The 16,971-nt window shown below is 53.5% G+C and overlaps 1 protein-coding gene across 6 annotated transcripts in view; it reads right to left on the bottom strand.

The window, feature by feature from the left end:
- Positions 1-1,726: 1,726 nt before the first annotated feature.
- CDK5RAP2 (CDK5 regulatory subunit associated protein 2) overlaps positions 1,727-16,971 on the bottom strand; it is a 171,121-nt gene continuing 155,876 nt past the window's right edge. For 3 of the 6 annotated variants that reach the window (XM_047829741.1, XM_047829742.1, XM_047829744.1), the window contains 6 exons: positions 16,354-16,431; positions 15,066-15,331; positions 12,882-13,025; positions 6,596-6,722; positions 2,297-2,343; positions 1,727-1,822 (listed from right to left, as the gene is read on the bottom strand). In XM_047829741.1, the coding sequence (XP_047685697.1) occupies positions 1,766-1,822; positions 2,297-2,343; positions 6,596-6,722; positions 12,882-13,025; positions 15,066-15,331; positions 16,354-16,431 (719 nt within the window). In that variant the 3' untranslated portion in view covers positions 1,727-1,765. Of the gene's footprint in view, positions 1,823-2,296; positions 2,344-6,595; positions 6,723-12,881; positions 13,026-15,065; positions 15,332-16,353; positions 16,432-16,971 lie in introns of those variants that run through there. The other 3 variants (XM_047829743.1, XR_007146266.1, XR_007146265.1) reach the window with 3 other exon arrangements.

Here is a 16,971-nt window from a genome sequence, read left to right as displayed (position 1 = left end):
AGGAGCTGCTCCATTATTTTCTGCCGGAATCTGCATTTCCACACTCTGGCAAGTATTAAAATAAGGCACATCTGTGCAAGTAGTCCTTATGAAGGAAGCTCAGATGACAGGAACCCAAGCAGAGTGGGTCTCGCCCCCACCCATTGACCCCTTATCCCCCTTACTTCATGGGAAACAAAGGTCCAGCGGTGGGGAGCCCAGGAGAGGCCGGCTCCCTGACCCCCCGCCCCTGCACCTCCACTCCCTATACCTGTAACTCACAGCATCAGTCACCTCAGATCATCCCCGTGTCCCAGGGGCTGCGGGAGCAGCAGTGAGGACGGTGTGGGGTTTGGCAGGACAGGAAGGATCAGGGCCCAGCTGCACCACTCACAAGCTAAGGGCCTTGGACAAGTCACACGGGGCCAGAGTGGGGCCTGGTAAACCTCCTTAGGGACTTGGGCTCGGAGCTGAGGGTACAACTGTTTCAGGGGGAGCGGCATCCAGGGTCTGATGGTGTCTTCTCTGAACACCTCAGGGTAGAAAAGGGATTCAGGTGTGGGTGGCAGGACTCAAGACGCCTGACAGGAAAGGAACTAAAAACGAGGATCCCATGGACAGGGAAAGAGGCAGAGGGACCGGAGGTTAGGACCTCCAAGAGGTCAGAGGAGGGGACGAGGGAGCGAGCAAGCTGACGGACAGGAAGCGATAGTTCAAGGACAAAGTGTCAGAGTAACTGCAGAAGACAAGTAAACAAGTGTCGCCCAGACACTGAAGCCCCAAGAGTGACGGCCAGAACGGGCACAGAGGGAGACGGAGTCAGGATTCAGAACGCTCCCCACCCAGGCCCAGTGGATGCCCAGGCGGTGGCACAGAGGTGGGTGGGGGGCAGCGAGGCCACAGCTGAGCAGCAAGCGTCCTGGCAGAGCAGGGCCCCTCAGGGCTGCGGGGGCTTCTTCTGCAAAGGGGGCTGAGCCCTACCTTGTGCATTGCTCAGGGAAACCATGACGCTCAGGGCAAAGGTGAAGGCTGAACATGAGGGTCAGTGACAAGATTGTAGCAAAGCACCAGGCAGTGTTGTGGACAGGGGAATGGAAAGATCACCGTCATCTGGGGGACGCTGCAGTGACAAGTCCCCGCTCCGGGCCTCACCTTTGGATCTTTCCTACCCTGGGAATGCACCAGCTCCGGGGACAGCTCTAGGATGTGACCATGTACTGCCCAGCGTAGGCCAGATACAGGCACCAGTGCCCTGGCCACGCCGCATGGCATCGTTCATCCCTGGACACCTAAGTGACCTGGACAGAGAGCCTGTGAGGTATCTGAGGGCCGGGCCACTGCCGAGACCCTGGCCTGTCCCTCTGTGGAGTTGAGGGCCTGGGCTCTGGGGCTCTACACGCAATAACCGTATCACCAAGTTGAAACGAATCACTCACTGAGGATCTTCAAACCGCAGGCTGGGCTGAGCACTCGGCAAATCCATGGTGGACACGAAGCCCACCGCCGTGCACAGACACGAGGCCGCAGCTCGGGGTGGGGGGGTGGGGGGGCACACCCAGCGCCCAGAAGCTCGAGGCCCGTGAAAAGCCTCATTACTGAGCATCTGAACGCTGTTTGATAGCAGCCCTTCAACCAGCTTTAGGATAGAAAACATAAAGGGAAAAGTAGATTTCCTTCAGCCAGACAGTCCTTTGGTTTCCCCCTCAATCAATAGAAACCCCACTTGTAACAAAGACACAGCGTGAGCTCGGTGGGAACCACAGGCTTTATTGGCTGCAAGTTCTCCTCACGAGCCTGGTCGGCCGGGACTGGATGTTCCTGGGTGGGCACCCCCGGGCCTAAGCTAGGAAAAGGGAGGGAGAAAAGGAGAATTTTAGGTCCAGTGGAGGGTTTCTGAAGTTAAGATCCCTGACAGAGTTAAAGGCAAAATTGTTATTGTGAAACTACTTTCAAAGACATGCTGTTTGATCAGTAAATATTTATAGAACCAAATGGCAGTGAGATCATACTGTATTCATTCATTCATTCATTCATTCACTCAAGAAACGTTTATCAAACACCTACTATGTGCCAGGCACTGTTTGTGGTATTCGTCCCTCGTAAAAACAGCACACAGACTTAATGATTAGAACAACCACTGAAACCATGCCACGCTAAAATGAAACTTTTTATGTGCTACTGGCAGAAAAATAGAATCGTGGAGGACGTGTGTCCCAGTTCCACCTTCAACTTCATTTTTCCAAAGAAATTTCCTACCCTGCACCCACTCCCCATGCCCCAAATGGGCTTTCAGTAACAGAACTCAAAGGGGCATTACCTCCAGGTTTCCTCGGGCCTTCCGGAGGATTTTGTGGGTTACGACCACTGAGGAGAAAGAAAGAATAGGGATCGTTAGACACAGATGCCCAGGAAGACAGCGTAAAAGCCAGCTTCAGGGAGGAGGCTCCTGAACCCCAAATGGGTCAGACAGACACATGGACAGGCCCGAGGCATCCAGACCCAGAGAGGGGTGTGGGAGGCTCCATCTGCCCCATCACACGGCCCAAGACCAAAGAATCCGTGGGGTACCGGAGACACCCCTTCACGTTCATGCTAGGCCACAACCTCACAGCGATACTGGCCCATGTTTTAGGTAACAAAACCAAGGCTCCACAAGGCTGGCGGGCGCCCAGGCACCCCGAAGCCTCACCTCTATGGGTCTGGGGGCCAATGGTGCAGGGCAGGGGAGAGGCCTGTGACTGGCTAGCCCCCACACGCTGTGGTTTCTCTGGGAAGGGGGTGTGCCCAACTCCAAGCAAACCCGTGTGCCAAGGCCCAAGGCAAGGGTCACGGGCAGTTCTGCAAAGTCAATTTTTACCCTTAGGGCGGGCTTCCCATCAGCCGAGGGAAAGCATGAACTCTGGGCATTTTTCCTCCTTGGACTCCCTTCAGCAGGTACAGGAACCCGACGAGGTTCCCCGGGTAGGACGATTTCAGAGGTCCCGCCGACCGGACGCTCTCAGCTGCGTGCAGGCAGATCGTCAGTGTGTCAGAACCCCAGGGAGGAAGGGGGGTGCAGCCGAATGTACAGGAAGGCCACTTCCTCCCTCAATCCTTTTCTTGTCCAGCACAAACACCGGCAGCAAGGGGAATGCCGCCACGGAAGAGACTTCTGCCTTGATTAGGGTCCTTTCTAAACGGGCCTTGGTGAGGGTCACAGATTCCATTTACTCCCCGGAGGAGACAGAACCAAGGCTTCTGGGATTAGGGCTTTGGCCAATGGTGCCCAAGGATGAAACAGACTCCCCATCAACACACATACAGCCCAACTCCCCAGCGTCTCCTTCAGAACAGGAGCCACGTGGTGGCCTGGGGAAAATATTTATTTCTTGCCTTACAAAAAAATTTCCATCTGGGGGTAACAAAGTCTATTTGCAATCTGTGTCGCTGGGGTGGGGGGGGTGGCGGAGGGAGATAACCGGCGTGGGCTTCGTTTTTAACCGGCCGACGTCGATTTCAGAGGTGCCCACTGTCTCTCTGTGCCCTCCCCCACCCCCAGGCTGCAGACCCCTCGACCTGGGTCCGGGCTCTGCTTCAGGAGGGTCCCAAATCCCTGGAAAGCAAGTGCAAATCTGTGTGCATCTGGATGTGTGCGTTTTTCTGCAGCGAGAACTCACAGCTCTCCTGAGACCGGCCAAGGGGCCTGTGACCCAGAAAAGATTCAGCCTCCCAGGTGTGGAGGTTAAACATCACACCGGAAGGGTACCGGAGTCCCAAAGCGCCACGCTCCCGGCGAGGAGCCAGGGCTCACCCGCCCCCAGCTGCAGGGGCCTCACGTCTGAACCGTACCGCTCACCTTGCAGAGCCCAAAATCCCTGCTGCAAGGAGCAGCCTGGGAAGACAGCGCAGTGACGAGCTCGTCCAAGCCCAGGCTTGCCCGGGGCTGAGGTGCGACTCGAACCCACGACTCTCCCACTCAGTACGGGGCTCTTCCCGCCTCACTGCTGGCAGGGAAGACACCGACCCGGGGGTCTAGCTCGCAAACTGTGACCTCAGCGAATACCCCCGACCCTGCGCAGCAGGTTCTCCTGCGTCAGAGGCTGTGAGGGAAGTGACACTTGTCCCTCCTCTCCCCTGCACGCTCCGGGACATGTGTCCAGCTTCGCTCCGGCACTGACCAGCCCCGGGCCCTGGTTCTCCCCAGTCACCAGGTGAGGGCAGGCAGGGGAGGGGACACTACACCGACTTCCGCTTGGCCCCTCAGAGCCAGAAGCAGCCCCGTGAGGCTGGCAGGGTTGGGGAAACGTCCAAGGACCCGACTCACTGGGATGAGGCACACAGCCCAGCCGGAGTCAGCCGCCCGCTGCGCGACCTTGGGCAACCCCTCACCCAGCTCTGAGCCGATCCCCGCTCGGGGCCAGGCCCTGGAGACACGGAGGTGGGTGATGCCATTTCAGCAGGGGAGGCGGTGTGCGACATTTGTGATTTTTTTGTATGAATGGTCTGCCACCTGCACACCCGGAATTCAGTCCGAGCCAACAGGAAAAGAAGAGGCAGAGAACTAGGGTCTGCTGAGCATCTGCTTTGTTCCCAGAGTACGATAAAGTTCAGGTATTATTACCATCCCACTTTACAGATAGGAAAACTGAGGTGCTTTTTACAAAGTTGTGATTAGAACCCAAGCCTGTCTGGTCAATCTGAGTCCTTTGGAATTACCGTCTCCCGTTAGAAATGAGGAATCAGACGCTCGGGGAGTCATTCAGTCCAGGCGACACAGGACAGCCCTCATTAATGGCTGCATGTCGCTGAGGCAGGACCCCAAGGCTGGGTTCTGTCCTCTGGATCTACCACAGGAACTTACACCTTTGAACCTACTGCCCGCTTCCAAAACTTCCTCAGCAGCAAGTGCCCCGTGACCCTTCGGGGCTGCCCAGGAGGTTCTAACGCAGAGTCCTAGCTGTCCCGGACTTGTCCCGTTCTCCTGCTGCCCTGGGGTCGGACCCAAATGCTCCACAGCCGCCTCACACGTGGCCACGACTGGCACTGTCCCCCACAGGCCCCGCCAGGGCTCCTTTTCTCTGAGTGACACGAACGTCTTCACTATCTGCCCACCATCCCCTCCCCTCCACAGCCCCGCCCCAGCCCTGCTGTCATGGGCGGGGGGCGGGGGGACTGCCACAGCCCCCACAGAGGTCTCTGCCTCCTGGCCCCTCCGCGCTCGGCCACAAGGACCTTCTAAGACATGATGAACACCAACAGCCCCTGGAGTCCATCCGCAGGCCCCTTGGGACCTGGTCCCTATTTATCTCTTTCAAGCGGTCTCTCAGGGCAAATCTCACAGGTCCCTCGCACCTCCTGTGTTCCCGAATACTTAGTTCCCACCCTCGAGGCCACCTGCCACAACCCTGTCCCTAGCCCTTCTGTAACTCCTACTCAAGACCCAGTGAGTCCAGAGCCTCGAAGCTCCGAGGCTGCGGGGGAGGCACCCAGCGCCTTGCCCGGCAGCTAACTTCCGTGTCCCCCTCATCAGGCCAGAGCCCTGTGCTGGCAGGAACGGTGCCGTTCACCTCCGTCCCCAGAGCCCGGCACGGGGGCACGAGCGGGACGTTAGCGCTTGCTCCTCGACCGCGTCTCTTTCTTCCGCAGTTCGAACTCTGCCAGTCTCACGGAGTCCGTGTTCAGAAGGTCCCGGGGGTGGCTAAGGAGAACCCCCACCCGACCACAATCTAGGTTCTGTGCTTCTCAGAAATGCCACAGAAACGTTGGCCTTTGGTGAGCGAGCAGCACGGGGCAGACTGACCCCTCCGGAGGGAAGGTCCGCAGTGGGCGGCCCTCCCACAACAGGGAGGGTGACGGGCAGACCGCGAGGCCGGCCAGCGCTGTGACAGACACGAGGGGCGCCCCAGGGCTGCGGGTTCCCACGATCTCTGAAGCTCCTGGATCGGACGAGGACTGACGTTACAAATGTCATTTAGCCTCTCTGAGCCTGAGTGTGTGGATCTGCCTTGGGAAGCAGGCCTCACAGCCATCCCGTCCCCTGGATCCACGCGGTGCGGCCGAGGCCCTCCTCCTCGCCTGCCCGGACCAGGGGAGCCGCGGTGACAGGTCCCTGCCCTACCCTGCGTGCCAGCCGCCCTGGGCCTGCCCTCTAAGGCCTTCACGCCGCAGTCCTGGTCCCAGCGGCCCCTCCAGCCTTGACCTGCCCCTCGCAGTCCTGCTCCAGCCACGTGAGCTGCTGTAGGTTTCTCACATATGCTTCTTGCTCCATCTGACCAACACCCGCTCCTTCTGGCAGACTCAGCTCAGGTGTCACTTTGTCCAAGAAGCCCAGCCTCCAGGACAGAAGGACGTCCTCCCCCACTCGCCTCTCAGGGTTCCCTAACACCCTACCCCACACACCTGTGTCCCCACCGAGATGACTGTCCCTGGCACCACGTGGCCTCGCCACTGAGGTCTGTTAAGTGCATTTATTTGTCTGTGCGGGTCAAAAAGGACGAAGTATGAAAGGAAACCCATAAATAGGAGGCATGAGGACACATGATCTGGGCTCCAAAGCAGGTGTCCGGGACTGGGGCTTTTTGTCCTCGGAGGCACAAAGTGGCTGGACGTGGCGGCCCGCCCCCCACCGCTCACTTACACTGGTCAAAGATGACTTTTTCCTGGCGCTTGCTCAGCTGCAAAAGCTTCACAGAGTTCTGCAACTTTTTTTCTTGTTCAAACAGCTTTTTGTGTAGTCTGGTGATCTCTGCCTTCATTTCTCCAGCCTCAGGAGAAAAGGAATTAGAAAAATGAACGAAGAGCACAAAACAGTGTATCACACAGGAGAGAATTAAAAGACACACAAAAAGAGGCGTGACCTTCCTGACGATGCTAGTTGAGGGAAAACTAGAATTCATGTTCTGCTGGTCAGATGGGCCAAGTCCAGGGACAGCCAGGGTGTGGGGCAGGCACTCTCGTGGCCGCAGGCGCGGCCCGGGGGGGAAATGCCCTGGCAAGATTTACCAAACCGTAAGACGCACTCGACCTGCTGACCCAGCAATTCTATACTTGGGCATCTGCTCCAATAAGTAACCACACAAGCACAGGAAGACGCCTACGTCCCAGGAGGTTCATCTCCACGCTCTTCACAGCAGGAGCCAGTGAACAACCTGCTTTGTTCCAACGGCGGTCTGGATGAGTAAATCGCGGGTCTTACAGACAATGGCATAACCGGGCGGCTGCTAAAAACGATGTTGTGGAACTCTACTTATTGACGTCAAAAGATGATCACAATTAGTGACAAAAAGAGCCCAGAACAGCTATTGTATGTCAGGCATTCCTGTTTCAGAAAACCGCATACATCTATCTATATCCGTACATGCGTATACAGAGATGTCTAAAAAACTGATGACGGAGAGACAACGTCAAAATGATTAACGGTGATTTAGCTCTGAGGGATGTGATTTAGAAGTTTTATTTTTCATTTTTTAAAATGCATCAGAATTGTGTGAGGTTCTGTTATGGTTTTTTACAAAAACTATAAAGCAAATTTTTTGATGGTACAAAAAAGAGAACGTAAAAGCATTACGAGGAGAGTTTAATCCTTCGGACAGCTTCCATCTTTTAGAGGGGTGGGGAGAGTGCATGGGTAGCCAGAGTCCCCAGCTCTCCCGTGGAATGTGGACACCCCGGGGGCTCTCTCCACCGTCTCCAGGGAACTAGCTCACAGAGGTGAGGACCCTCCTCTCTCATAAGCCCCCCCCCCCCCACCACAGGCTACCCTCTGCTTCCGTGAAACACCTCTGCTCCCGAAAGGGCAGATGTTGGGCGGTCAGCTTACAAGGAACCACTTTACTTTGTTCCCAAACTTGTCTATAAGGCAATTGTACTTGCAATCGGTTACAGGATTTAATTAAGTATTAGTAAACCCATGAAATACATGCATGAGAACAGAGAACTATGAAAACATATGCCTCAGAAAAGACGTGATAAAGGCAAGTCACTAAAAACCACGTTTCTGGCAAATTAGGTGTGTGTGGGGTGGGGGGGGATCAACTCTGGAAGACGTGGGAGGATCGGAGTCTAGAAGAATTCTATATTCGAGTTGCCTTACAAGTGTCTGCGTTTTTTTCTTCATCTTAAAAAACAGAAACTGGAAGTGACAGACATACATTATGGATGTAGTTTATGAAAGAAGGAAGATGTGAAACCCTAATCAGCAGACCCGTATTCAAAGAAAAGGCCCCGGCCCTACATCAAAAGAATGCCAAATGAATGTACGTTGAACTGTTTTCAGTTAAATTACAGTGTTTAAGGTATGTATCATCTCTTGATTCCCTGCTTTAACCTACTTTCAAGATTCACCAATTGTGTCAGCTACAAGACTGTCAACGGTTCTTCCACAACAGACCCGAACTTAAACCTTCGGTTTTCTCTGATTCTCTTCCTCATGCTAAGAGCCCACAAAGATTTGTGTTCAGGTCATGGCTTCCTAGACCACACAACCTGGATAACCCCTGACCCATCCATCTGGAGTGAGACGCAAAGGAGATACACCTGCAGACAATGATTTATTTCCTCACCCCTGCCTGGCTAACCTCTAGTCCTCTTCCGAAAGTCACCTTGGGCAACACCTCCTCCAGGAAGCTTTCCTTGAGACTCCTCCCCACCCGGAGTCTAGGTTGGTTAGCGCTCCTTCGGGCACCCACTATGCCCAGCGCTCCCTCTATCACTGCCCATTTCATGTGGAACCGTAACTGGTCATCCACTTGTTTGCTGCTTCACCCAAGACCCCATTCTTCCCTCTGACCACCAGCGCCTGGCACACAGTAGGTGCTGCGAGACCCTTTGCCAACTGGTGGGTTAATTTTCACCTGCTCTCCCCAAACGCCTTATTTATTTGAGAGAGAGAGAGCAAGCAGGGGAGAGGGGCAGAGGGGGAGAGAGAGAATCCTAAGCAGGCTCCACCACGCTCAGTGCAGAGCCGACAGGGCTCAATCCCATGACCCTGGGGTCGTGACCCTGAGCCGAAATCAGGGGTCGGATGCTCAACCGACTGAGCCACCCTGGCGCCCTGCACCTTATACATATTCTATCCAGCCTTTAAAACGAGCAATTTTAATTGTGTCTGTCTGCTGCTCCACTGAACTAAAATCTTCATTTTTACAGGATGAATTCACCACGGTAAACACACAACAGGGCTCGACCCGGCTTGGTCACTTCCAGCTGTGATGATGACAAAGCAAGAAGTTTCAGTTCCTCCTTCTGGAAGGTGGCAATAATAATACCTAGCTCTGGAGGCTCCCGGAAGGGATGGAAGGAGGTGCTGAGTGCATAGCAGGGTGCCCGACACCTGGGAGAGTTCAAAAGACCAACTCCTCCTCAGGGCCACAGAGCCCAGCTCAGGGCTGGGCCCCACGCCCCTCCCAGCACGAGTAGGCGGCCTGACTCCCGGAGCTGGCTTTGGTAGTGGTTGGTTTTTTCTTTTTTGTAATGAAAAATCTTAAACATTTACAAACGTCCTGAAACGGGATAATGGACCGCCAGGCACCCACCCAGCTTCGGCCATTATCAACTCACGGTCAAACCCCTTACGTCTCCGTCCCTGCCCATCTGCACCCTACAACTATTTTTAAATTCAATCCCAGGAGCTAATTACATTTCACAGCCATACAGTTGTTTGGTATATAGGTCCAGAAAAAAACCAAAATCTATAAAAAGAAAAACACAACATCATCACTACATCTCAAACAATGACAGAAATTGCTTAATATCACCACGTGTCAGGAGACACATTCCCCTGAGTGCATCGTAATTTTTTTTGAACAACTGGTCTGATTCCCCAGCATCCAAATAAACTCCATGTTCAGCACGTGACTATACGTCTCTTAAGTTCCTTTTAATCCAGTGGTTCCCAGGGCTACCAAGACGACCTGTAAAAGCAGACCTTCTGAGTCAGCAGGTTTGGGGTGAGGCCCCAAATTTCCCTTTCCAACAAGTTTTCAGACGACACTGATGCTGCTGTCCAGGGGGCCATATTTTGAGAACCGCCGTAAATCTGTTTTACGCCCTCTTTCCCCTCTTCTTCCCTACGATGAAAAGATGTCCGAGGCTCATAGTGTATGCTTCCGGCCCCAGACCTAGAATCAAGCCATTTCTCCAGGGAGTCCTCGTTCCCGTGAGTGGGGAAAGGTACTTAGAAACCATAATTCGGTGCTTGAGGTACTCACTGGTACTGGATTGGACATTTTTAAAACCTAAGCGTAAATGTTTTTAATCGGAAATCCATGAGTTCATGCTGATATTTTCAAATCAAGGATGGCAGGATTTTTATTTCTTCGATTTTTTTAAATTTATCTCTCTTCCCTGACAGTAAAAATCTTAATAAATTAGCTATTTGTTTGGTCCTCTAATAGAAATATGACAGTTTTAACTATCAGCACCAGTATCATTATTAACAATCTCACTAGAAACAATCAAAAATGGTTTTTGCAGGTCCTTTTTAACCTCAGAGTAGTTCCATTAGGGATGCAGTCAAATTACCGTGTTCTAGGCTTGAAATGTTTCCTCTTTGCGTGGGTAACGCCTTCAACGATGTCTACGGGAAGGTCTGTTTCATTTTGCTATGAATTTGAAGAGATTGCTTCTATTCCCATTTTGATTTATTTTTAATTAAAACATTTACATAGTTTCAATGCCAAACCTGGCAAAACAAGGTCCATTCGGGAGAGAAATCTATGTTCTGTGCCCATCCTTCCAACCTCTTCCTTCCCACCTCCCCAGGTAGCCTGTTTTCTTGTGATCGTTTATTGTTCCAGCTAATCAAAAATTTTCTAAACAAGTACGTGTATATGTCCGTATCTCTCCTCACAACTTTCTTAGATAAACAGATGAGTAGGATACACACTTTCCAGACTAGCCCTCGGGATGGCAGGGGGGTGGTATAGCACATGCAAAAGGCAAATTAATGACAGAGAAAACCTTAGGTCATAAAAAAAAAAAAAACCATTGGGGTTGCTGGCGACAACCTGGAAATCTGCTTTACACACATTTCACACTAAGAAAAAGGCACCGTATGAAACACAGGCAGGGGCAGAAAAGTGGCTCGAGGCAATTTAACACCACACAGGGGGTCTGTGTCCACGAGCCATCGTATTGGAGTGTCTCTAAGGTCCTTTTTCTGGCTCTCCAATTCTATGATGCTAAAGTGAGCATAATCAATTAGACGACAAACGTCTGGAAAGAAGGGTGAGTCATCACAAGCACTGGCCAGTCGCCGGACTAGCTGGCCGGTGGGAGAGATCAACGTGTCTATAATTTATATTTATACACACACATGAAATAAGAAGTGCGTTCCGTCTACTTAACAGACATTACTGTGTACTGAGGACAAAAACACTGCGCTGGGTTCCGTTCGGACACACTGTGCTTTATAAATCATACGGGCAAGTGCTAGGCTGCTAATATGAGAGAAAAACTATTCATTCAAACATATGAAAACAGCCATGGCCCCTCCTGGAAAACAGAGGAAACAGACATTAACTCTAACAACAAATATATAGTTTAATCAGGGCTGTGATGAAACAGAAGAGGATGCTACAACTGAGCAATCGGGGAGCCCTCTCTGACCTTGAGGTAACATTTTAAGCTGAGACCTGAGAGGTGAGAAGAAGCCAGCCAGCGAGTGGGAGCCGGTGGGCCAGGGTTGGTTGGGGGGGGGGGGGGGGGGGGCAGTCAGAGCATCTGTGCTATCAGGCCTACGGCGGGAAGAGCTTGGTGGGTGAGCAGAAAGCAAAGGCCAACATGGGTCTGGAGCCCAGCGGGCCCTCTCCCTCTCCATGGCCCCCGCCCCCGCTAGAACTGGGCAAAACACGATTTCCCCGCGAAATGACCAGTTACCTGCTCCGCCAAGCTTCGTGCACCCACACTTCCTCCCCAGGATCCTGAGAGGGAAGCCTCGGGAGGGGCTCACGAGACCCTTCAGAGCAGAGAGCTGCTTCGCCGCTGCTCCCCTGCCATGACTGGGGTGGGGGACCCGAGCACCGTCAGAACGGGTGTAAGGAGGCAAGTACCGGCGTGGAACTCAAACTCCCCTCTGCCTGCCTGCTGGCCTCTGGCACAAAGTCACAGGTCAGGTAACTGAAGGGGAGTGAGTCTGTCAGACCGCCAAGCACCGTTCTGACTCTGCGTCATCTGCGGGCCCTTCCTCCCAGGGACGCTTCTCTCATGACCAGAGTGGCTGTTCGACCTGCTTCCCACAGACTAAACCCCAGGGAGCGTCTGCTCTGCCGGACGCCCGGTCTGTGCCGTGAAAGATGGGGGTGAGGGCAGTGGTGGGAGCAACAGTTCTGAACTCAGTCACGTTCAAGTTACTGCAAAGTCAAGCTTTCAAGGGAAGTTTCAGTGGTTGCACGATAAATGATTTTCATTGGTTAAAAAAAAAAAAAAAAAAAAAAAACCTTTCTTAGTAATAGAAGAGACTGGAGCAAGACCCACTAAAATATGATGCCAGAAGCATCAGACGGTCTGGAGAAAGGCACCTAAAATGAAAAGAGATTTAGAGTGGAAGGGAATGAGCTAGTCTAGGAGGACAAACTAGGACTTAAAACCTGTACAATAAAAGCACATCTTTTGGATTCTGATACTTGTGCCCTCAAAACCAGCTCTGTACCCTTGGTCGGGCCTCTCTCCCGCAGTCTCAGCTTCCTGTACAAGATGCAGACAGGATTTCCCTCAACCAAGACGTACCAGGAGTGGGCCTGCGGTCAGTCAGGAGCACAGGCCGGCCCAGCAGAGGCGCTGGGGGAGCAGGTAAGAACACGCCTGAGGCAGCCGGCACGGCACCTGGCGTGTCACTCTTGACAAACAAGGCGCCTTCCCCTCCCTCTGACTGTCCCCCAAACTGAGAGCACATCTGCCGCGAGCAAGGCTGTGTCCCCTCCTACCTGTTCACCCTGAAGCGAGCACCGGTCATTTGTGGGGAGCGAGACCCTCCAGAAGAGCGCCAGTAACCTCGCGGCCTCTTCGAGGATCAGCTTGGCCGTGCCCACGCCGGTGACAAACCCGCCCGGGGGCGCCGAGTGTGGACCCTGCGTGAGGGGGAGGGGCGGGGGATGAGAAGGGTGTTACAGGCAGTCTTGAAAAGGATTATGGACAAGCCGGCTTTAACGGGCAGTGTAAACCTCCAGGCCACGGGGTTTGCATCCACACGCTGAGCGAGGGCCTGGGGCCAGACGACACCAATTTATTGTTCTTCAAGAGTGGTGAATTATAGATTATGAGAGAATTTCGGTGGTGATTTCAGCCCAATCAATAACCACGACTAATAACCACCTGCGTTAACCGTATTTACTAGGCCACGAAGAGGGTCCGCGGGAGGGCGGTTCGTGTGGCTCGGCACCATGGAGCCTCTCCAGAAGGCACAGGGCGCCGAGGGCAAGTGACGGGACACGAACGTTCCCGTCTCCAGCAGCCCCTGAGACACGGCCGTGTGCACACTGCCAACACCCAGTCGGGGCCGGCAAAGTCTCCCTCACCCTCTGCTGGCGGGGGCAAAGCCTACGTGGCGGGTGTCAAGGGCACGAGAAAGCAAAGAACACGAGTCAGAGAAGGGAAAAGACAATAAAGTTTAAGAAGAAAAGAAGTTAAAAGAGCACTGTGTTCACAAGTAATAAAATCAGTACAAGATAAAACGGCCTACTCTTTTTAGCTACTGAGTTGGCAGAAACAAAACAAAACAAAACAAAACAAAACAAAACAAAACAACAACCCACTTACAAATCAACTCACGCAACGAAGACGCAAGTGTAGTGGGTAGGATACTCTCACTTGTAAACGGGGATACGAGTGATACTTCCAGAAAGTAATGTATCAAGGGTGATCAGCAAGGTCTCTAAAGGGTTCACAACCCCTAAAGGGTTTAAAAGGATGTGCGCCACACCTTAACCAGGCGAAAGAGTACATAAACGGTGGTACATCCACGTGTTGGCTTCTTTGTCAGCCAAGAAAAGTCAAGTTCTAGAAAAATATTGAATGGGACAGGAAAATTGTTAGTATGTTAGCTGAAAGGCAAACCATGAAATTCATAGAAGTAGGAGTCAGTTGTTGTTTTCTTTTTAACGTTTATGTTTGAGACAGAGACAGAGCATGAACGGGGGAGGGTCAGAGAGAGAGGGAGACACAGAATCTGAAACAGGCTGCAGGTTCTGAGCGGTCAGCACAGAGCCCGACACGGGGCTTGAACTCACAGACCGTGAGATCATGACCTGAGCCGAAGTCGGACACTTAACCGACCAAGCCACCCAGGCGCCCCAGTAGGAGTCAGTTTTACTGAACTTCATGAATAAGCTAAAAGCGTGTGTGTGTATGTGTGTCCCAAAATTTTTAGCGGAGTGCTTTGTGATGTTTTTACACTTTTCTACAGTTTCTAACCTTTTGTACACCAAAGATGATCAGAAAAGAACAATAATCTTACTAGTATTTACTACGTTCAACACCCATTCACCATGTGCATGCACACTGCACACCAGGCCCTGTGCTAGGTAGTAAATACACGATAATGAGCAAAAGAAATACTATCCCTGCTCTCCTGAAGCTTATTACCTAGTGAAATATAAAATACGGAATTGACTCCTACAATATAATAAAACAAAATGGCAAATCAGGTATCGGGAAGCACGGGGCCTCAGTAAGGACCTGAGAACAGGGACCAGAGATGTGACCCGTGGAAGCTTGGCGGTTGGGGGTCTGGCCGGGGAGGAAAAGAGAATCTGACCCCCGAGCCTTGGAGGAAGTGAATGAATAACTTTATGCCAAGCACCTGGCACGAGGTTCTTCAACAAGAGGTAACTTTACAGTGAGGAGGGTTCCGGGAGGACGAGGCAGGAAGGAGTGACCCCAGCGAAGAGACCTCACTAACACAGGTGACAAGCCACAACAAGTGCCCCCCACAGGACAGCCACCCGGTCTGGACCTGAGCTCTGAGCTTTGGCGGGCTACGTTTCCCGGACCCTCTTCCCAGGGCCTTCCCGAGAAGCTGTGCACCCTCGCCGTCTTAGGGCCCTCAGGCGGCCCCTGGGCGTGTTGCTCTCAGTGAGTACCTCCTGGCCTCCAGCCGTCCGTCAGCTCACCTTTGTCTCCAGCTCCAGCCCTGCAGGGTGGGGAGCCTCTTGGATCTGAAGGGCCATCTCGGCAAGGAGCTTCTGGCCCTGGCCAATCTGCTGGCACAGGGCCTCGAAGTCCCCAGTCAGGCCCAGGACGTGGCAGCCGCTGTCGTCGGCCCACAGGCGGTGGCCAGGGACCAGGTGGGACGCGCACGGCGTGCCGGTGACCGAAGTGCCACTGCTGCAGGAGAGGGAGTCCGTGTCATTTCCGGAGAGCGGCGGAGTCTCCGAAGCTACAACATGAGAGGGAAGATGTGAGATCTATTTGATCCGGTATCCTGTGGTTCACCAACGCTGAAGCCAGGCGGGAGGCCGAAGAGAGGCCTTCAGACCCCAAGGCCACGAGGCACCGTGCAAGGGGAGGCCTGGCTCTGGGGCCTCTGTCTGCGGATTACCCCACGCTGGGCTTATTCGTCTCACGGGACAAGCTCGATTCAATTCAGCCAACACTTCTCAGGCACCCAGTCTGCAGAGACCCCTGATCCGCACAGATGAATCAGGCCAGTGTCTGCACTCCGGGAGCCCGTGGTCTAATCAGACACCATGCGGGAGGTGTAACAGCACGATGACAGAGAGCCAGAGCGCAGAGGAGAAAATAATCAATTCTCTGTGCGGGAAGGGAGATCAGGAAAGGCTTCCTAGGAGAAGCAACAAGTGAGCGGGCTTCCACACGAAGCAAGATTACACTAAACAGAGGTAAAGCCTGTTGGTCTTTACCTTTGGATCAATAAAAGTCTAGACGAATAGCTCTGACTGGGGGCCTCCACAAAGGCATGTCACAGACCAGTCTGCACTCAGGACGAGTCTCAGGGAGGGAACGGGGCTTGCACTGGCAGAGAATGGGACAAAGGTGGTCTGGAAAAGAAGGAGCCACACCGCACCATCCCAGGGAGAGGAAAGGGCAGGCCCATCTGCAGGACGGTGACCCCTCTGTCGGCAGCACGGATGCACAAGGACAGGGCTGGATGGGCCCAGTGAGGCTGGACCCTGGAGGGCCTTACAAGCTACACCAAGGCGGTGACACTTTTTCATCTAAGGCAACAAGGACCCAATGACGTTGCTAAGGTCGGTAACAGCTAGGAACAGATGAACTGGCTTAGAGGAGGAGATCACCAGCTAGACATGCTGAGAATGTGAAACCCCAAATCCTGGCAAGCACCCTCTTGATTAGACCAGGGACCCCCTTTGGTTCAACTTAAAAAGTCCTCCTGCCAAACCCAATCGTGCCACAGTTACCCAGCCTTCAGCTCCGCACCTGACCGTGGTGGCGCCACCAGGCGGGAGTCAAACAGGTCGCAGGAATTATCTCCAGGCATGGGGCACTTGTCAGCATCTACAAAATGCAAAAGAAGAGAAGGAAAATACACTGTCATGGGCGTTTGAGAAAGAACTGAATGAGAAAACAGTAAAGTACCAGCCACACAAGAGCATTCACTCCAATCTTCCTGGCATCCCCTCTGTAGGACCCGGGGACACAGAGTGAGCACACCCAGTCTCCCCTCTGGAAGGACCCTCCTGCCCAACAAGTGAACAGGCAGCTTCCCTTCCAGGTGGTCAGGGTAAGGGAGGGAAGCACAGGGGCTGTGGGCCCTGGGGAGGGAGAGGGAGGCAGGCAGGCAGAGGGATGAACAGATGCAAAGGCACAGGGGACTGAGCCACGGGACGCCTTCGGGGAGGATCAAGCAAGGGGTAGGCGGAGCCCAGGGCGCAAGGGAGGGCCCTGGTGGCAGCACGCAGCACGGTCAGAACAAAGAGGACGGTGGGGCCCCCTCGAGGGCGTCAGGCAGGGCAAGGTCAAGCTGAGGGCCGTGTTCTGGACTGGAGCAGTGAGTCTGGAGGTTGCAGGAGCCACCCAAGCAAGAGAGAAGAGGCC

Source organism: Prionailurus viverrinus, chromosome D4 (assembly GCF_022837055.1).
Source record: "Prionailurus viverrinus isolate Anna chromosome D4, UM_Priviv_1.0, whole genome shotgun sequence".
Taxonomy (NCBI): domain Eukaryota; kingdom Metazoa; phylum Chordata; class Mammalia; order Carnivora; family Felidae; genus Prionailurus; species Prionailurus viverrinus.
The sequence above is the reverse complement of the archived record's forward strand: the minus strand, read 5'-3'. Positions and strand labels throughout refer to the sequence as shown.